General features: G+C 40.3%; 1 protein-coding gene across 2 annotated transcripts in view; it reads right to left on the reverse strand.

Moving 5' to 3' along the window:
- LOC124257472 (protein LZIC-like) overlaps positions 1-21,892 on the reverse strand; it is a 151,396-nt gene that overhangs the window by 68,375 nt on the left and 61,129 nt on the right. For both annotated transcript variants that reach the window (XM_046691540.1, XM_046691539.1), the window contains exon 3: positions 13,774-13,909. In XM_046691540.1, coding sequence (XP_046547496.1) covers positions 13,774-13,909 — 136 coding nt within the window. The remainder of the gene's footprint in view (positions 1-13,773; positions 13,910-21,892) is intronic.

Here is a 21,892-nt window from a genome sequence, read left to right on the forward strand (position 1 = left end):
GAGACTCGACCTCTGCTGCTGAGGAAGGGCGTTTACCCCTATGAATACATGGACAGCTGGGTCAAGTTCAACGAGACACGACTGCCTCCCATCAACCGATTTTACAGCAACTTGACCGACTCTGCCATCACCCAGGATGATTACTCGCACGCGATTAACGTATGGGATAAACTGGGCTGCAAGAATCTGGGTGATTACCACGACCTGTACTTGAAAACAGACGTACTCCTGTTGGCCGACGTGTTCGAGATATTTAGAAAAACGGCCTCGAAACAGTACGGCCTAGACCCCGCGTGGTATTTCTCCTCCCCGGGTCTCTCTTGGGATGCCTTGTTGAAAAAGACTGGTGTGAAACTCAAACTATTGACGGATTACGACATGCACCTGTTCATCAAAAAGGCTTGCGAGGTGGGATTTCCATGGCCTCCAAACGCTACACGAAAGCCAACAACAAGTACGTGAAAAACTATAACCCGAATCACCCCACCACCCATATCCTCTATCTCGACGCCAACAACCTGTACGGCTGGGCCATGAGCCAGTATCTACCCACCGGGGGATTCGAGTGGACATCCGAGACGATCGACGTCATGAGCATCGTGTCAGATTCGAAAAAAGGCTACATACTCGAAGTGGACTTGGAATATCCTGTGGAATTACACAAATCACACAACAGCTATCCACTCGCTCCCGAACGTTTGACAGTTAACCCAGATTGGATGTCCGAATATCAACAAACGTTGCTGGGGAAAAATAAGCCGGCTAACGTTGAAAAACTCGTACCCAACTTGATGAACAAGAAAAAATATATCGTTCACTATCGCAACCTGCAACTGTACTTGTCGCTGGGAATGAAACTCACGAAAATTCATAGGGTGCTCAAGTTCGACCAAAGTCCGTGGATGGAGCCCTACATTAGAATGAACATGGATTTACGAAAGCGGGCCAACAGTGATTTCGAGAAAAACCTGTACAAGCTCATGAACAACTCGGTGTTCGGTAAGACGATGGAGAATTTGAGAAAACGCGTGAACGTGAAACTAGTCCGATCGAAAGAGGAAGAAAACTCAGGAAACTGATAGCCAGCCCAGCATTCACCCAAAGCAAAATATTCAGCGACGATCTGGTAGCGTTGCACATGAGAAAAAGTCAAATCAAATTCAACCGGCCTGTTTACGTGGGGATGAGCATCCTCGACTTATCCAAACACCTGATGTACGACTTTTATTACAACGAACTGAAGGGCCAGTACGGCGCCAGGTGTGAAGTGCTGTACACGGACACGGATTCCCTGCTGATGGAAATTCGAACCGATGACGTGTACGAGGACATGAAGAAAAAAATACACCTGTATGACACCAGCGACTACCCCAAGGACCACCCGATGCATGACACTATCAATAAAAAAGTGCTCGGCAAGATGAAGGACGAATGCGCCGGCACGCCGATCGCGGAATACATCGGCTTGAGACCCAAAATGTATTCCATCCTGAAAGCAGACGATAATGAAATCAGAAAAGCGAAAGGCGTGAAAAAATATGTGGTGAAAAAACAAATCAAACACGCCAGATTCAAGGAAGCCCTGTTCAAGACTCGCACTTTCAAACATCAAATGAATACGCTGAGAAGCGACGGACACAGGATATACGGACTGACGATAAACAAAACGTCCCTGTCGCCGATGGACACGAAACGTTGGATCGCCATCGACGGAATCAACACGTACGCGTACGGACACGAAAAAATTGAACTAAAAGAATAAATATATATATATAATGTCACGACATCAAAAAAATTTGAAAACATTTATTACAGCCCGCGTGGATACTGGAAAGGCGCGAGCGCCATACACAAGCTTGCCAAGATAGCAAGAGTATCACAAAACGAAGCCAAAGCGTGGTTGGAAAAACAAGCCCTGTGGCAAATCTACCTACCGGCACCGCGCTACGTACCTAGAAGAAAATTTGACGTGTCGACGCCCAATCGCGTTCACCAAGCCGACCTCCTGTTTCTACCTCACGACAGGGTGAGACGTAAAACATACAAGTACGCCCTAACCGTCGTTAACGTGGCCAGCCGCTAAAAAGGAGCGGAACCCTTAACCGCTAAAGATTTGAACCAAGTAGCTCATGCGTTCGAGCGCATATACAAGCGCAGTCCGCTGGCATGGCCCACCGAGCTGCAAGTCGATCCCGGACGGGAGTTCATGGGTGCCCTGTCACAACTACTAACCAAGCTCGACGTCCAAGTCAGGCGTGGTGCGGCCGGAGCTCATCGCAGCCAAGCCATTGTCGAGCGCTTATTCTGACATCAGTACGCGCAGGAAATAAGTCTCAATAAACCCAACACCGAATGGGTCACGCGGCTACCTCAAGTGGTGTCGGCTATCAATCACGAAATCACTCGTCTCACCAATAAAAAACCAGCCGACGCTATTAAATTGAAATCAGTGAACGATGAATCGGCTGCACCATCATGTAAAGGAAAAAAAGAGAAACAAATACCCGACCGGGTTTTCGTGTGGTACCTCTACCAGTGGTGTGAACACGAAGGAGACACTCGGAAACGAGCCACTGATCCGACATGGTCGATCAAAACTTACAGCATAGATAAAGTGGACATCATATACGACAAACTGAACTTGTACTATTTGAAAGATGGGCCAGAGGTTTCGCCAGAGAGGAATTATTGATCATACCTCACGACACAATGTTACCCCCATCCAGGAAGTAGCGATTCAAAATATTTAACACTTACCTCCCTGTCGAGTGATCACAATAGTGTCACGTGACCAGGAAGTGTTGGCTTGCGCCATAGTGACCAGGAAGTTGGTTGTGGGATTTCAAAAGTGGTATACACACTAGAGGAAAGAAATTAGGGCCTGATAAGAGCTTTATTTCATAAATAAAGCTTTACAGAGGCTTTTGTCAAAAGTTATCTATTTGTTCTCATTCCAAACACAGTAAGTTGCAGGTCCAATTTCATGTTGTGAACATGTTTATATTTATCATTCAATAATTCTAGAAAACATTTCCAAAAAGCTTGCACATGTTCACAATACCAAAACAAGTGGGGGATTGTTTCAACCTCACATTGACACAAGGTACATAAGTTGCTTTCAGCTAATTTGCTCTTAAATAGAAATAAATTAGTTGATAGAATACCATGTATAATCCTGAACTGAAACCATTGAAGTTTAGTATCCCTTGTAGTCTTTAAAGGTTTCAAAATATTTTTCCCATTCAAGTTCAGCAAGCATACAATCCTCCCACTCATTCATGAATATTAAGTTTACATCAGATGCAGTCAAAACATAGTAATAACAGTTGGCTCCCCTCTTAACAGACATCAGTTTTCGATTAACTGTATTACCATCTAACTGCTCAAAAGAAGTAGGTTTCATTACCTATAAGTTAGTTTGATAACTTTTAATAGCCATGATAAGACCATTATAATGGAGAAAATTTATGTCAAGTTCAAAAGTGTTCTGATATTCCTCGAGAGTACGATATGTTCCATCTAAATTGATAAAATCACGAAATCTGACTAACACCTTTCTCAAACCAAGCAAAACAGAAAATAACTTCTTTACCAATTCTTAAGTGCTTGTTATAATAGATTGGTTCTGTGATGAATTCATCAAATGAACATGGTTGAATCTTATGAGCAAACTTGTTAACAGCAGAAATACAATCAAGCCCAAATTCATTCTTAATATCTTTGGAGAGTGTACCTGGAAAAGAATGATCAAATACAGCTAAATTTTCCATTTGGGGGGGAGCTTATCACAAACATTTCCATTTGGATTCATAGCCAATATCCAACAACTTTCTCATCCAAGACAATTTTAAAGAACTAACATAAGAAGAAGCTTCAACCATACCAAGTCCACCCTCTTTAACAGGCTTACAAGCAACCACTCTTTTGACCTTATCAGGGTTACCACTCCAGAGAAATTTAAATAGTACTTTGTTTAATTCATGCAGGAAGTTGCCTGGGGGTGGGGGTGGGTGGGTGGGAGGGTAAGAAAGAGATAATTCAATTTTAAAATCAGTAATGATTTTATAATAGCAATTCTACCAAGTGGTGTAATTATTTTTTTCATCCACCTGTTGATAATTAACTGAATCTCAAATAATTTATTTTCAAAATTCTTTCGATCCATAACATTATAATCTGTTGAAAATATTCCACCCAGGAGCTTAAAATATTCTGGATTCCATTGTATGTTCAAACAAGGTAAGTATCTGATTGAACTGTTCTTTCTTGCCCCTATTCATATTACCTGAGACTTATCATAGTTAATCTTAAGGCCTGAGATAATAGCAAAGAAGTTTAAAGTGTCAACTGTAGCTTCAAAAGATTTCTGAGAACCATCTAGAATAAACTCTGTACCATCTGCATATTGCATCAACAGATACTCCTCCTCATTAACTGTAATTCCTTTAATATCATTATTCTTTCTTATAAGACCAGCCAGGATCTCAACACAAAGGATGAAGATATACGGGGAAAGACGATCGCCTTGTCTACAGCCTCGTTCAACATCAAACCAAGGAGACAATGTACCATTTATAATCAAACAAGATCTGGCATCATTATAAAGAATATTGAACCACTTGATAATGTCCTCTCCGAATCCAAAAATTGATGTCTTATTAATAAATGACCGGGAGACAGAATCAAATGCCTTTTCAAAATCTATTAAAAATAACATTCCAGGAATATCATTAGATTCTGTGTAATTCATCAAATCATATATCAATCTTATGTTATCACCAATATATATGTTAGACATTAATCCTGTTTGATCAGGGCTGATCAATTTTGGAAGAACGCGCTTGAACCTCTCAGCAATAACAGATGAAAGAAGTTTATAGACAGTATTGAGAAGTGTAATAGGTCTCCAGTTTTTAAAAAAACACTTGGGCTTATCTCCTTTTGGAATACAGGTAATGATACCTTGTCTCTGAGTGACTGACAGGTAACCATTAGCAAAGCTATAATTAAAAGACCTTAACAAGAAAGGGGATAAATCTTTCCAATATTTTTTTATAAAACTCATACATGAACCTATCCGAACCTGGACTTTTATTATTTTTTGCCTTCTTCAGACATTTTAGAAGTTCATCATAAGTTATTGGACCTTCTAATGAGTTCGATTCTTCTTCATTGAGCCTACACAAATCTTCCTCTGAAAAAAAATCATCAAGGTTACAATCTTTCAAGACATGCTCCTTGGAAGAGTACAATCGTTCACAAAAAGACTTTGCTTCAAGGACTATATCGCTTGTACTTGTTATTACTAGAGAAATGGATGACTTCATCTCAATTAATGATGTTTCAGATAAGCAGATTTCTGATCATTTTTTGATTGACATTACATTACAAAAGGTCTTCACCCTTATCGCAAAACACTACGCATTATAAGGATATTTTTGCTGATGACTTACATAGATGTGACATAACAGCAAATGTATGCAATGCCGATCATGTTGACTCCAAATGTGAAAATTTTAATAACAGCCTGGTAGACATTCTTGATAGTCATGCTCCTATTAGGAAACGTTCCATCATTGTTCGTCCAAATACATGTTGGTATGAAGATGAAGTCAGGCACTTGAAACATCTCTGTAGATCTGCTGAAAAGTCTTGGCGCAGGAACAAACTCGAAGTCAGCGCCAGATATATAAAGTTAGCAGAAATAAATTGAACTCAGCCTTGAGAACAGCAAAGCAAAAGTTTGTATCAGATGGTGTAACCAAAAATAAGAACAACTCGAAAGAACTGTTCAAACTGTTGAACCAACTTCTAAAGGGTAACTCTGAACACAAGCTTCCAGAGCAGAGTACTGCAACTGTTCTGGCTGAGAAATTTGCTACATTCTTTCAGGACAACATACATCGGATAAGAACCAACCTTGATACAGGATACAGTCAAACTAGCTCCACTTCTGATGACAGCAAGTTCTCTGGTAATGTGTTTGAAAACTTCGGACATGTTTCTGTCAACCTTGTACTGGATATCATGAAGAAAGCACCATCTAAATCATCACCACTGGATCCCATTCCTACCTGACTGTTCAAGTCTGTGCTATACTATTTAGCACCTGCAGTGTGGGACATTATGAACTCATCTCTCTCCTCTGGCACTGTTCCGAGTGTTTTAAACATGCAATAGTCACGCCAGTTCTTGATAAACCTGGAGCTGATGAAATAATTTTACAAAATTCTGTCCAACCTCTAACCTTTCATTTGTATCTAAATGTTTCGAGAAAGTGGTAGCTGGCAAACTGAAGGTGCATCTTGAGACAAACCACCTCACAGAATCGTTCCAGTCAGCCTACAAGACATCTCACAGTACGGAGACAGCTTTGGTGTGAATCCACAATGATATCCTTGTCAATATGGGCTAGAAGAAGGTGACAGCGCTTGTGCTCCTTGATCTATCCAGCGCATTCGATACTACAGATCATACCTTACTCCTGCATCGACTTAAACATCCCATTGGGATAACCGGAAATGCGCTCAAGTGGATCTCCCCATATTTGCGAGGTCGCACACAATCTGTTAAAATCGAAAATGTACAATCATCAAAGTCACCATTGTTTATATGGTGTTCCCATATCAGGGGGCATTTCATTGGTTTCCACATATATGCGGATGATACGCAACTCTACATTGCCTTTGAATCAGATGATGTTTCACTCAATATCAACAAACTTGAGTTCTGCATTCATGAAATCAAATCGTGGATGATCTCCAACTATTTGATGTTGAATGAGGAGAATAGAGATCTTCTTATTGGCTCCAAACATCAGCTTATAAAGTTGAAGACTTCTTTGCCATCACCTTCACTTCGTATTGGCGACACAGACATCCTACCATCAGGAAGTGCCAGGAATCTTGGTGTCATCCTCTATTCCAACATGTCCATGGATGCACACATCACCTCCATTAGTAGAGCCTGCTACTACAACATCCATAATATCAGCAAAGTCCGCCACTACCTTGATACTGACACCTGTAAACTTCCGATGCACTGTCTTGTCACTTCCAAACCCGACTACTGTCATTCACTATATGCCAACCTCTCTACTAAATCACTCCAGAAACTACAAAGAATCCAAAATTCTGCTGCCAGATGTATCACCCACACTCCTCGTCATGACAATATCACCCCAGTACTACAGTCTCTACACTGGCTCCCCATGTCTGCAAGACTTACCTTCATAATCCTCATTCTGACTCATGACTGCCTCTACAACAATAACTTTCACGACTATCTCAAACGTTTCGTCTCCGTGTGTGTACCTCAGGGAAGTCTCCGACTCTCCTCCGACTCTCTCCTAACCAAACACAGATCTCCAAACCAACTGTCTGACAGAGCCTTCTCCTTTGCCAGCCCTCAACTGTGGAACTCTCTTCCAAAGGAAATCAGGAACACTTCATCGAAAGAAACTTTTAAATCTCTGCTAAAGACCCATCTATTCACTGCTGCCTTTCTGTAAAAGTTATATGAACTATTTCCTTCCCCAATATTGTCACAGTGCCACTGTCCAGATTGAATGAATCATACCCCGTCTACTCCATTTTGTGATTGGGAATTACCTGTGACAATGACTGAATTTTCTGTTACATCAATTTCATAATCACAAAGTTTCTGTGACATAAGACCAATGCATGGAAATTGATATGTACGCGTTTTTTACGCTGATAAAACAGCACATGCTTTATGATGAAAGGGGATAAACACTAATCGGAACACTTGTATTATTTTTACACTTCTTTATGGGGTCATTTGTCACAATATACCGATTATTTATCAAAAAGGATTAATTTCGTGACAATTAATGATTTTACATGATTATCAGTCACTTTCTGAACATCATAATATTTACTTGTTACTGATGGAAACCTTATGTAAGTAAATGTGAATTCAACTCTCTTGTAATATTCATTTTGTAGGCATACAGGCCATTTACCGTATCTTACCCTTCCCATGCTGATGCTAAAATCACAAAGACTGTGACATATCGCAAAGTTTCCATCGCAAAAATCACAAAGACTCCACTCTCACTGTGACCAAGTACCAGTGAAGAAGACTTGGAGCGGAAGTAACAGCAGCTGTCCTCTGAGTGAAAGTGAGTGAGTGAGTTTAGTTTTACGCCGCACTCAGCAATATTCCAGCTATATGGCGGCCCTCTGAGTGAGAGTGCCTGGGCTGATGTGAGACCCAGAAGTTCCTGTTATTGTCAAAGAGATCTCACTTTTATGAGTGCTGACAACACTAGATGATGTATCATCGTCCATCAGTCAGCAGGGACGAACATCTTAACAGAACGGATGAATTGAAGTCGTTGGGTTGGATGGAATAAGCTCTGATAATTTACACAAGTTGCTAGAGCAATCAGGTGATAAGGCACAGGTCTTCCTGAAGAATTGAAGGAGCTGCATGCTTCTGTATGAAATTATCTATGGTAGCTTCTGACACAAATCATCTGTGATGGAGGAACTATGCGAAGGCTTCAGAAGGTGAAGGGACCATAAAAAAGCCAAATGGGAGGACTTACATTATGTGAGTAGTGCCTGGAAGACAAACCTGAGAAACTTCCAATGATTCAGGTACATGCATATATACGTGCCTTGGAGATCAGGCCAATCATGCAGTTTCCTGATTTGATGATTGTATGAAGAAGCACAGACAGCTCTTCTAAGGTGAGAACACACAAGCGGCCACCAACCAGAATAGTCCAATGATAGATACACAAGATCATATCTATTCCGTACAAACACAAGCCATATGATGACTGAGACTCTAAAAGTTCTATTTTGTATTCACAATTATAACTAGTATCCACAAACTTTATAACTTTAAACTCATAACTGTACAGTGTTTGTTGCAGCATTATTAAGTTCCAATAATCTGTAAAAATACATTAGATTGTGCTATACATTAAGACAACTAAAGATCAACATGACTTCTGAGTGCTGAAGAACTTTGTTCTTGTCCAGTTACTAACATGGTGACCTCATATGATACAGTGAACTGTAACCTTCACAAGATACAATATATTTCATATTAGAAGAGGAGAAATGTAATAATCCTTATGTATAATGTCGATGCAAAAAGAATACCCAGTCTTGACTATCCTCAGAAACAAATTCTGTTTTTGGTGTAAAGGGAAACAGAGCAGTGAAAATGATATGAATGGATCACTGAAAATCAGTGATGACACCAGGTGTTTGTGAAAAGGGTAAGCATGTCCTGCCCTAATGGTAGCACTCGTCTTTTGAAAAAGTTTGTCCAGAAAGGAAGTACTTTTTGTGTTACTATTTTTTGCTTATGTGTATATGGTCACATGACCAATGACAAGGAGATTCCTTCTGTAATTGGAGAACCATGGCCCCCACATGAATGCAACAAGCAATCACAATAAACACTGAGTCTAATAACAAACATTATACATCTGTTGAAACAAGAAAATGAGGTTTCAACTTCACTGGTTCAGTGATATTATATACTAGGCACATAAAGAAACTGTGCATACAAAAATTTAAAATCTAAATTTATCAAACCCGTGTAGACACATAAGGATTTAAGCTCAGAGATTAGTGACATGTATCCAACATGCATGCACATGTCACGTTCCGTGATGTCAGTTGGTTCGTCCTTGAGACGTTACTATCCGTTGTTGCACGTGCATTCCGGGAAAGAGAAACAGAGCAAATGAATGCCACAAAATACTGTCACTTTGGAAAGCTCAACCCCTGCCCTTGCGATCGTTCAAAAAATTAAACGGCTATTGAAACGCATAGCATGCCAAGGCTCACGTCTGCACAACGTCATGAGGCCATTGGGATGGTCCGTGGGGGAATGTCTCAACGACAAGTTGCTGCACATTTCCACTGCCACCGGAACACCATTTCTGCACTGGTGAGACGCTACCAGAACACAAATGACGTCATTGATAGGCCACATTCTGGACGTCCACGTGTAACAAGGCCAAGACAGGACAGATGGATAAGGGTGACCCATCGTCGCCACAGGTTTCAGACAGCAGTGATGACTGCCCGAACCATCCCAGGACTTCGCCGTATCCACCCCAACACAGTTCGACAACGTTTACGTCATCACGGGATCAGACCACGACGTCCCGTCATACGCGCCAATCCCCACACAACGTGCCTATAAACGCGTGGGAGAACGTTATGCACACGCCTGTGTCTTGGAGAGGAATCGCTTTGGTGGTGGTTCCGTGATAATTTGGGGTGGAATAACAACACACCAAATAACTCCTTTGGTGATTGTTCAGGACAACTTAACTGGTTTGGGCTACAGGGATCAGATTCTTCGACCTGTGGCAATTCCTTTTCTGCAACGTAATGGCCCTGGGTTAACATTCCAACAGGACAATGCCTGCCCTCATACGCCAAGGGTTGCTATGGATTTCTTGCAACACCACAACGTTGACTTACTGCCTTGGCCTGCAAATTCACCGGATCTCTCCCCGATAGAGCATGTTTGGGACGAGATGGATCGACGTCTACACCGTCTTCCTCATCCGCCAGATAACGTCCTTGACCTTGCAACAGAGCTTGAGAGAATCTGACGTGACATCCCACAAGCCTTCCTTGCACGTTTGATAGGCTCTATGCGTCGTCGATGCACTGCTGTTCTAAATGCCGATGGTGGACATACCTGTTATTGAGCTTGTGATATGGTCGTTTGACCCCTGTCCTGCTTGTGGACTCGTGACGTCATTGTGATTGACTTTTCAATTGAAATTCTCCCGACTTGTTATGGTCTCATGATCCCTCCATTAAAGTTTATATGTACCTTTGACATTGTTATCGTACTTATCAACTGGGATAATATTTTGACAATGCACAGTTTCTTTATGTGGCTAGTATAGATGGCACAGAAAAAGATCTTGCTATATGCTCACTTGACTTTTTCAGATGAGCATGTTCCATAAACATGGCAAATACATTCTTCAAATCATCCCTCACTACAACTCGGGTATTGGGGTCCATGGATGACCCTTTGCATTATAGATATACAATACATGGTATTGCCATGCGCATTTATAAATATACAATCTATAGTTAAAAATCTCATGCATTGTACTTATAATCCCATTGTTGGACAGTGGGTCACAGATTCCGAGAAGTCTAGTAAATAACAGCCGTGGTGAAGCGATGAAGCACAAGGAGGCCTTGACGAGTGCTATCTCCTGATAGGTCACTGAACTTGTACTTGGTTGCGTCTTCCAAACCCCTTAGCTTACAGGGAGTGGGCATTCTTGAGTTAACATGGTTTTCAGCTGCAATCTTTGTACAAGACAAAGGGACGGAGACTCTGCAAGTACATCCCGTGTCACTCCAATCTACCAGATAAGCCCCGATTGGTGAAAGTTCGTAGAACCTTGACTCAGCCAGCCTCTGCTTCGAAACCACTCCCTACAGTCTCCAACTGGGAAAAGGGAAGGTGGCCCAGTATGCTCAACGAGATTAACGTTCATTTCTGTGTAACACTGAGAGAGAGAGAGAGAGAGTACAATATGTGAGATAGGATAAGCTTTAAAAATAAGGATGTATATCTTAAAAAGAATTTACCCTGTGATAACATATCCTACTATGTTGTCATTTACTATCAAAGCATTTTTTCTACAGACATATTTGATAATTATCAACATGAGCATTGCTCTCCATGTGACTCCCCTGTCTTGTCATTCATTGACTAGTCGCCGTTTGATTTCCCACAGTACATGACACTTTGATCACAAAAACAAAATGTTGTCATTTAAACATGACTTTCAAAGTGTCCATAACTCAGTCTCACTACCACCATGGATGACAAGGTGGTAATTAGACTGTGATTGCTGGGAATACGTTTTCATAGTGTAGGCAATAAGCAGACCCTCGTGAACAGGGTAAGTGGAAGTTGATAGCATATAGAATGACGCAAAATATGCAAAATATTCACACGTTTCTTGCCAACTTTATTGTTAACAGTTAATGGGTCTAAGTTTTATCCAGTCAAATGAAATGAATGATGAACACAAATCCCAAGTCTAGAAGATCGTTGGATTATAATTATGTGTTTTTTTACTTCAAACATTTTCGAATTCAGAGTTTACACGCAAAAGTTGAAAATACTTTGCTGACGGCAAGTCTTTATGATAAAGTTGTCTTCTACGATGTTCGTCTGTTCATGTGATTGATCAAGAACAAGCTGAATGTTTCTTAAGCACCTGAAAAACCCATAAAACAAGGCTATACATTGTCACTTCATATTGCCATTAGCACTGAATTTCTCTAGTTAATCTTTACAACATGATTAACTTGAGCACAACAGCGGATTTGTTGATATGCTATTCCCAATGGCATGAAGATATGTGACTGCTGGCAAACATTTTTTCATGGGACTCACTGATTACCCGAAGGTTTAACCGAGACTGCAGCATTATTGCAAGGGATGACTGTTGGATTAACTTGTAGTCTGTCTCCCAGTCCCTGAAACATATTATTTTCCCTACTGCCAAGCCCTATCTGCAGTGCTGAAGCCTTAAGTAAAGCAAGTCTAGATTTCCCCAGGTTCTGCATCTCTGGTCTCCCTGGGGCTCCTTATCAACTTAAATGGGCTTGTTTGTTACTATCAAAATTATGTATATTCAGAGACTAGGCGTTAGTCTAGATTAACTTGGTACTGTATTGGATTAATTTGAATCCCTGTCTTATCCAGGTACAATCCCACCTATAATACAACACTTCAGTTATGATACAATCAAACAGCTGCAGTTCATCTGAGTGCTACAAATATAAGGCTACCATAACATACATGGTTTAAACGGTCATACCCCACTTTACCGGACAGCTGATGTGATGTTAACGAATTAAGAGTGAGTGAGTTAATATTTAACGTCACATCGGCAATATTTCAGCCATATCGTGACATGATAACGAATTAAGAGTAATGGTCCGCTAGTTTGCCGGCTATAGTCTGTTTTCAGTGATTACTTGTCACCCATAGGCATTTGGGGGACATGAGCGTTTGGCAGACTGAGTTCGAAATCATTAATTACAAGGCACCAATTTGTTTTGAGTGAACTCAATTTCTAGTAACTGATTTTTGTTCAATCGAATTATATTAGCTGAATTGAGTGAAGCTTATTCCAATGATTATTTCTGAAGTTTTGCCTGTATATAAAGAACGTAGACATGGTTCGCTCATTGCAAAATGGCAAACGCTCAAGTTAACATTCCAAATTAGGGGGAGGTAGGTTGACACTTAATCTATCTAGGTCACAAGTTTAGGGTTAAGAGCACAAAAATGGACCGAGTTCATTTGAAACGTTGTAAAACAGGTTGTCCTGCAACGGCCAACACCGTCAGTGATGTTCTCAGCAGTTCCAGGAACACACACAACCACCATCAAAGACCAAGCTCAGTTCAGAAAATAGTTATGCATATTTATTTATGTCTTTAGTTACCATTTTTTTGTTTTCTGAAAATGTACGAAATATGTATTTATGAATTTTATCATGAAGATAAAATGTACCCAAAATGTTGAATTGGTGAAATATGAAATATCGAGATGAAGCTACAGTGTGTACTTTCTTAGGCCGAAACAGACTATAAGTTAATACCCTATTGTTTAAAGGATTATCACGCATCAGCGAAATTTTTATCTATAACAAAAGCGTCCGGCAAAACCGGGAACCCCCCCGGTTTAAACATCTTGCAAGATTCTTTTTTTTCTGCTACTCACCAGTTGCATTCCATTTAGTTCATCCACAAGACTCAGATTTCCTCCAACCATTTTGTCCAGTGATTCCTTAAATTCCTTTAACTGTTCAAGGGTTTCATTCTTGGTTTCTTCATATTCCTCTGGTTCTAGATCCTCTCTGTGAACAAAAGTCAATAGTGACAACTAATTACAGCAAACACCCGCAAAAAAACCCATTTTCAGTGGGTGTTTGTAATCAATGACTTTGTATTTGTGGTCTGACAGGAGAAATTCACCAAATAACCTGAAGGAACAAGAAAGACTATGCAATGCCAGAGCCAAAGATGGAAAACAAAATGCAGGTATCATCATTACATAGTTAATTTGTAGCGTAAAGTCCTTGTTTCTATTACTATCCACAATATTTATTCAGTCAAATGAGTTGGGTTCAGTGCCACAGTTTTCCAACTATATTACTTTATGTCAGCTTGATATGGGAGCAAAGTGCAAAGTGAATGCAGGGCTTTGAAATATACTAGGTAGGTGAAACGCACAAACACATAGGTCATCTTCATCATCCATGAACTGTAACTATGAGTCCCTACAACTCTCATGCATCTGCATTGCAACAAAATCACGTCTTTCCACAAACACCTCCTGAGTAGATGCAAATGATTAGGGAGGGAGGAGTGAATACTTCATTGTGAGAAAATATATGAGGGACAGATGGGTCCCTGAAAATACCTGAGGGACTGATGGGTGCTGACATTTAGTTATCCTTTGAATAGTTAACAGCTACAAGTTGATCATGAATAGCAATACAACTTAAAGTTTGAGAAGGATTCACTTTGGATACTGTCTTTTTTGACAACTTGGTCAGGCACACTGGAAACAACAATACTGACCATAAGAAGCATGTCCCAAACCCATGTTCACCAATAAAAAACCTCAAGGTGCGCAGAGTCGTCTGTTGAAAATTGTTGGATCGTAAGTACACTGTATATAGGCCACATAAGCTAGGTAAAATGACACTGGCATGTGCAACTATACATGTGTGAATTTGTTACATGGAATGTGTGGTCATTAAGTAAAGTATTTCCATGTATTCATGGCTGGTGATGACACGCCCCACACTGAGGAGCAGCCACTGCTTGATGTGTCCGTAAAATATACCAAGTATTTATTGGATGATTCCAAAGTAACAGTTTCTGATTCGTTTTCAAGAAGTGTTTTTGAATAATTACGAAGAGATCATCAAGGCATCGTCAAATGATATACAATATTCCTTTGAACTATTTGTGAATCTATACCATTCAGCTGAGGATTGTCACAAAGTGTGTGTTATGAGGAAAAGTGGGAGCATTGGTATACCGACTCAGCCACCATGGTGGGACTCGGATCTCAAGAAGATTAAGAAAGACGAATACAGAGCTCTTAGACAACATAGGCATTTTGGAAAAGACATTTCTGGATTCAGAACTTTACACTCTCTACTTTAAAAAGGCATTTAATGAAAAAAACAACATTATTTCAAATATAAACAACATCAACTCATAGAATGAAGAAACAGTCCGAAGCTCTTCTGGAAAACTATAAAAGGATCGAGGAAAACATCTTCTAACAGTAACCATATTTCAGCAAACCAATGGATCGTTCATTTCAGTGCTCTTTTAAACTTTGACTACTTGCCTGATTATGAAAGTATATCTATCGCTATTGTCAACGAGTCTGTAAGCACCGATGATCTCCCTTTATTAGAAAATGTAAACAAACCATTTACAGAACAAGAAGTTTCTAATAGTTTAAGTAAGCTACTTACAAATCTCCTGGCGAAGATGGGATAGTCTGTGAATTTCTACAATTGACTAAACATTATGTAACCCCTCTATTAACAATATTGTTTAATAAACTCTTTGATACAGGAATATTCCCTTCTCAGTGGGGGAAAAGCATTATATGTCCGCTTCATAAAGCAGGTGATAGACACAACCCGGCAATTTACCTAGGCATCTCACTCATCAACTTCATGTGTAAGGAGTTAACCTCCATACTGAACTCACGACTCCAGATCTGGTGTGACAACAATAAAGCGATCCACGAAACTGTTTTACAGTCAATCACTCAAAAGTATATATCATAAAGGAATTGAAGGTTTTATTGTTTATTCATCGAGTTTTCGAAGGCCTTTGATTGCATTCATCACAATGTCTTACTAAATAAACTGAAATGTATGGGTATAGATGGTAAAATCCTCAAGATATTTTGTGACATGTATGGTAAATTATCAGCTTGTGTGAAAACTGGAACAGGTCTCTCAGAATATTTCACATGAAACATGGGAACTTGTCAAGGACGTATACTAAGTCCAAAATTATTTACTATGTTTATCAATCAACTAGTCACCATGCTGGAAGTAAATGGTGGTCATGTTACTTTTATATCAACTGAAATTCCAAATGTATATGCACTACTATTCGCCGAAGACGTATCAAGGATAGCAGATACTACTCTGCAACTACAAAAGAAAATCAATGTTCTTGAAGAATTTTGTGATAAAACTGGAATGAAAATTAACTTAGACAAATAAAAAATAGTAGTGTTTCGAAACGGCGGCCAACTGAGGAACTATGAAAAGATGAATACCATGTCCTCCTGTGTTGCCCCAAGTATCACTATCTACGGAAAACATATATCAACCAATATTTCTTTGAAAATCCAACTTTGCATAAATTCGCTCAGCTCATGCAATCCACTGATATAAAAACAATCCAAGCTACAGCTATGTTCCTGTACAAACTGTTCAAAGCACGTCGTGTAACCTCATGAACTCTAAAACTAAACTTATGCTTGCAATGTACATTATCAATCGATTGCAACACTGTATATTGGGCCCCGAGGCCTTAAACTGTAATAAATCTGTCTGTCTGTATTCATGGTGGTGCTTAGACATAACGGAATGAATTATGTGTTATTTCAACTGTTTTAGGAGTGATGCAAAAGGATTATTTAAATATATTTTGAACATACAGAAATGGCATTGGGAATGTTTGGCTGTCATTCATCATATCCAATGAGTTCCAGACATTTGATATGTATTGACCATACCTTAGTAGTTTTGACTGTTTGTGTAAACAATAACCCGATATCAACCCACCGGTGCTCAGTTGATCTCTCATGCATGTGGTACACCAGGATGTGGATACTCACATACTTTGATCATTAGAGACCAGGCTTCTCCACATATAAAAGAAATTAGCCATGGAACCTTACCATACTTACTGTTTCTATATATTGTTGTTAATAGTAAAAGGATTATGTGAGTACACACAAGAAGATTCTTTCCCCAAACACGGTTGTTACAATCAAACTTTGATAATGAGAGACACTCATCCCCCTGTTGAAAACGCAGGGCATGCTCGTCTCCTTAGTCGTCCTGCCAACGTGTTCAAGAAGACATGTCCCCAGTCAGGCAAGGGTAAAATGAAGAGCTTGGGCATCTAGATGCCAAAGGTGCTGCTACCATGGCATCACTTTCAAGGCTTTGAGGTGCCACACTTTTGAGAAAGGACTTGCTAAGGAATACAGAGAGAATTCAGCTATCCGGTCAGTGGTGTATACGATAGAGCGACGACATCACTTCCGCTTATGGTGTTATTTATGGTTAATAAAGCTCCCACCATCTATTAAAAACAGCCCCCTAAGCCTGTACCATTGTTCGATGTCCCCCATGAATCGTTGACAATTTTGATAAACCTATTATAGATATGGTATCACAAAAGTATAACAAAAGAAAAATGTCATAAATGAATCAAGAAGACAAAGTTAGATACCAGGATTTAGCGTGGGAATGGTTAGATATAGTGTGTGATTCTCTGAATACCATATCACACATAGCAGAAGAAACATGGGTGACTATGACACCAGTTTTAAAGTTCGCGTAGAATCCGCCATAACTTTCTGGAAAGATTGAAAAACCATAACTTGGTATCCAACCTCTTTGATAGTTTTACCAAATACAATAAAACCATCGGATTACTTTTCTTATTTACTTTTCAATTACGAATCTACATTGACATCGAGGAAACAGTTTATTGTGAATCTCCTATGATTTACTTCGTTTTGGTAAGGAATGCTTGTCGAGCTTGTTCCGTACCCTGTTCTATGAGCTTTTTTTCTCTACTTCACTGATACCACTGGTTTGCCGGGACTTTGTTCTTATCTCTTCTCTCATCTTGTGGTATTTGGAGAAGTCTGACAGCACTAGCCTAAACTCTTCTTCACTTATCTTACTATTGGACATCGCTGTCGAGATATGATCTTATTTAAAGGTCACATGCAACGTAAAACACAACTTTGCAGATTCTGATACCTTTCAGTATGGACCTACCGAAACAAATCATAAAAAATGCAAATTCAACTTAAAAAGTTGAAAAATAACGCGATGAAAAAACCGCGCAAAATCGTAGTTCAAACGATTCACTAATTTTCCCCCAGCATTTGGGGGGAATTCAAGTGGTTTCAACAGCTGGGCTGCGCTCATAGCACGTGCGCAGTGAAATAGGTTCACGCAACTTGGAAGCGGGTTGTCCGGTGAATACTCGGTGAAGGCTTTGGTGTGAGCTATTTTTCTAATGTTTTGTTGATATCTCACAGGCGCGAGCTTTTTATATGTAATGACAGTAAATTAACTGTTTATATAATTTAATTTGTCTATTTCACCACACGTTCTTCTTACCGAGTCACTTTCTCAGTTCGATACTTAAAAGCAATGTCATTATTTAGCGTTGATAGAATTTCTAACTGTGATATAGATATGTCGTAACGTCACAGACAAAACTCAATGTCTTGTTTTATTTACACCTGTGTGTCTGCCTGCCTGTCTTCTAATGACAATATTCAATACACAACTGCGATCACTGACCACATGCAATTTGAACTTCAATCAGGCTATACACCATAAACAAAATGCATTGATTTATGGCCCGAGTTCGGTCTCTGTCACATTATGTAATTACACAGACAGGCAGGTGTGATACTTGAACACATGACATGTTATGATGTCTGTTGATTGCAAAATGTTATACACAAAAAATGAGCATGTATTTACAAAACCCAACATCTCTATATATACACACACAATGAGCCGTGAGGGCATCTGCAAATGAACCAGCCGTTACACTTGAGTGCACACCCACCCGCTCTGACTGGGTTCGGTATCCTGGCTGCTTCGTTTTTGGGGAAGTAAACCCAAGTACACAATATTGCACTTTTGATTTGCGATTGTACGCATATAATTTTGTTTATATGTTTTTTCATAACCAGCAATGTATATTATATGTCATGAATAAGTGATAATTGTGTTTTAATTATGTTTGATTTTTTGGTTGCATGTGACCTTTAACTTTGCTTCTACCAGAACACAAATTTCGTCATGTTTCAATGCCTTCTTTTGCAGCCAGCGTGAACTAAATTTAAGCGCTGTTCCAACTAATCCCGAGACCCCAGCCGATATTTCCATGGCGAGCACGATAGGTGCAGCCACGATGGTGGACAATAACCCGACCTCGTATTAGGAAATACACTTTCATTGGTTTTCCAGCAATCTTCGATTAATATATGTAAGGCTTATTACTAATATTAGGTTTAGATGCCAATATGTATTAATAAATAATTGCGAGATGAATGGACTCCGTTTCATCTGAAATATTAACATGAACCCCATCGAGGCTTATTAAGGGGATTGATCCCAGCCGTATTTAGATACCACAACGTTGATGATTATGTTTATCACCCCAGCGTATCGTTAACCCATTAAAAACTACCAGATCTTCTGATGGGGTGCCTACAAGATAAACTTCCATTATAAGTGTGGTGTGTATTTTTATCCTTATATTAGGATAAAAAAATACAATTGGTAATTAGGTACGTCACATGTCAAAACTGTATGACACAAAACTTGTATCGTATTATCATGTCACAGACTAAAAGACGTGATAATAATCCCATTACTCATTACTTCGGAGACATAACCATTTTTTAGAAATATACTGGGGGAGATCTCTCAGCAGACTGGCACATGCCAGGAGTTAATCATGGTTTGGGTATCCGAACTGAAGGCTTGCACACTGTTAAAGAAGCCAGTCGCTTGTTGAAAATATGGGGATATACTCATTCAACTTACATCATGAGGAATGAGTAGAGGCATGATATTATGGCCTTTGATAACAGTAAGGAGTACTTTTATCCGGAAGGTTCAACAGTCCAAAGGCTCTGAACACTGGAGACCACCTCTGTGGTGTAGTGGTTAGAGCGTTCGCCTGGAGAGCGGAAGGTCGCAGGTTCGATCCCCGACCATGTCATACCAAAAGAAGTTAAAATATGGTACTTGTTGGTCCCTGCCTGGCGCTCGGCATTAATGGGTACAACAAGGACTGGTTGGATCGGAGTCAGTATAATGTGTCTGAGTGGGGTATTCATGCTTCACTGCGGCATGGTATCTCAGTGAGCTAGCACTATAAAAACCAGCTTAAGTCTAGACTAGTACAAGCAGCCGCACATATACATACACACGCATGCACATCATCATATGAGCGAAATATTCTCAAGCACGACGTTAAACCCAATTTCACCTCACCTCACCTGAACACTGGGAAAAAAAACTATTATGGACACTTCTGTTGAAAGACTTAATCAGAACTTATGTATGACCTCTTGCTGGTGCTCAGTCACAAACCAATATCGCTGGTGTAGGTACAGCATTTCATGCACAAAAACAGTTTGTTGAGAACATTGATCAGCACTGGTAGATTTGCCTTCAGCCATCAGGCGATTGTTTTTGGATTAGGTTTGTATTTGGTCCCAAGTAAAATGGAACTTCAGATTGGCCAAGTTGTAGGCTATAATAATGAAATTGTAATCACTACTGATAAACAAAACTCAAGGTTTCAATTCAGATCTTAAAAACTCAACCATTCTCTTCCCACAGAGGTACCTCATCATATCAAGATATTAATGAGGTGAAACAGGTATAGTCAAACCACAGGCATTGGCAACACTGATAGCACCCGCATCCGTGGCTTGTTCCCCTTGTCACTTGTAAGGCATCTTTACTAAGTTTAGAATTAAGTAAACATGTTTCAACGCAATAACAAATAGGTGTGCCCCCAAAACTACATACAGCCACCGGTGGCCAGGAAGCCACTTGTATGTGTAATACAGGACCCCAGGTTCAGGTAGCCACTTGTATGTGTAATACAGGACCCCCCGGGTTCAGGTAGCCACTTGTATGTGTAATACAGGACCCCAGGTTCAGGTAGCCATTTGTATGTGTAATACAGGACCCCCAGGTTCAGGTAGCCACTTGTATGTGTAATACAGGACCCCCAGGTTCAGGTAGGCACTTGTATGTGAAATACAGGACCCCCAGGTTCAGGTAGCCACTTGTATGTGTAATACAGGACCCCCAGGTTCAGGTAGCCACATGAATATGTAATACAGGACCCCCAGGGGTTAGGTAGCCACTTGTATGTGTAATACGGGGCCCCAGGTTCAGGTAGCCACTTGTATGTGTAATACAAGATCCCCAGGTTCAGGTAGCCACTTGTATGTGTAATACAAGACCCCCAGGGGCCATGTAGCCACTTGTATGTGTAATACAGGACCCCTCGGTTTCAGGTAGCCACTTGTATGTGTAATACAGGACCCCCAGGGGTTAGGTAGCCACATGCATGTGTAATACAGGACCCCAAGGTTGAGGTATCCACTTGTATGTGTAATACAGGACTTCCCGTGTTCAGGTAGCCACTTGTATGTGTAATACAGGACCCCCAGGTTCAGGTAGCCACTTGTATGTGCAATACAGGACCCCCAAGGTTCGGGTAGCCACTTGTATGTGCAATACAGGACCCCAGGTTCAGGTAGCCACTTGTATGTGTAATACAGGACCCCCCGGGTACAGGTAGCCACTTGTATGTGTAATACAGGACCCCAGGTTCAGGTAGCCACTTGTATGTGTAATACAGGACCCCCAGGTTCAGGTAGCCACTTGTATGTGTAATACAGGACCCCCCGGGTTCAGGTAGCCACTTGTATGTGTAATACAGGACCCCCAGGTTCAGGTAGGCACTTGTATGTGAAATACAGGACCCCCAGGTTCAGGTAG

This window comes from Haliotis rubra, unplaced genomic scaffold (assembly GCF_003918875.1).
Source record: "Haliotis rubra isolate DU_JTF1 unplaced genomic scaffold, ASM391887v1 Scf661, whole genome shotgun sequence".
Taxonomy (NCBI): Eukaryota; Metazoa; Mollusca; class Gastropoda; order Lepetellida; family Haliotidae; genus Haliotis; species Haliotis rubra.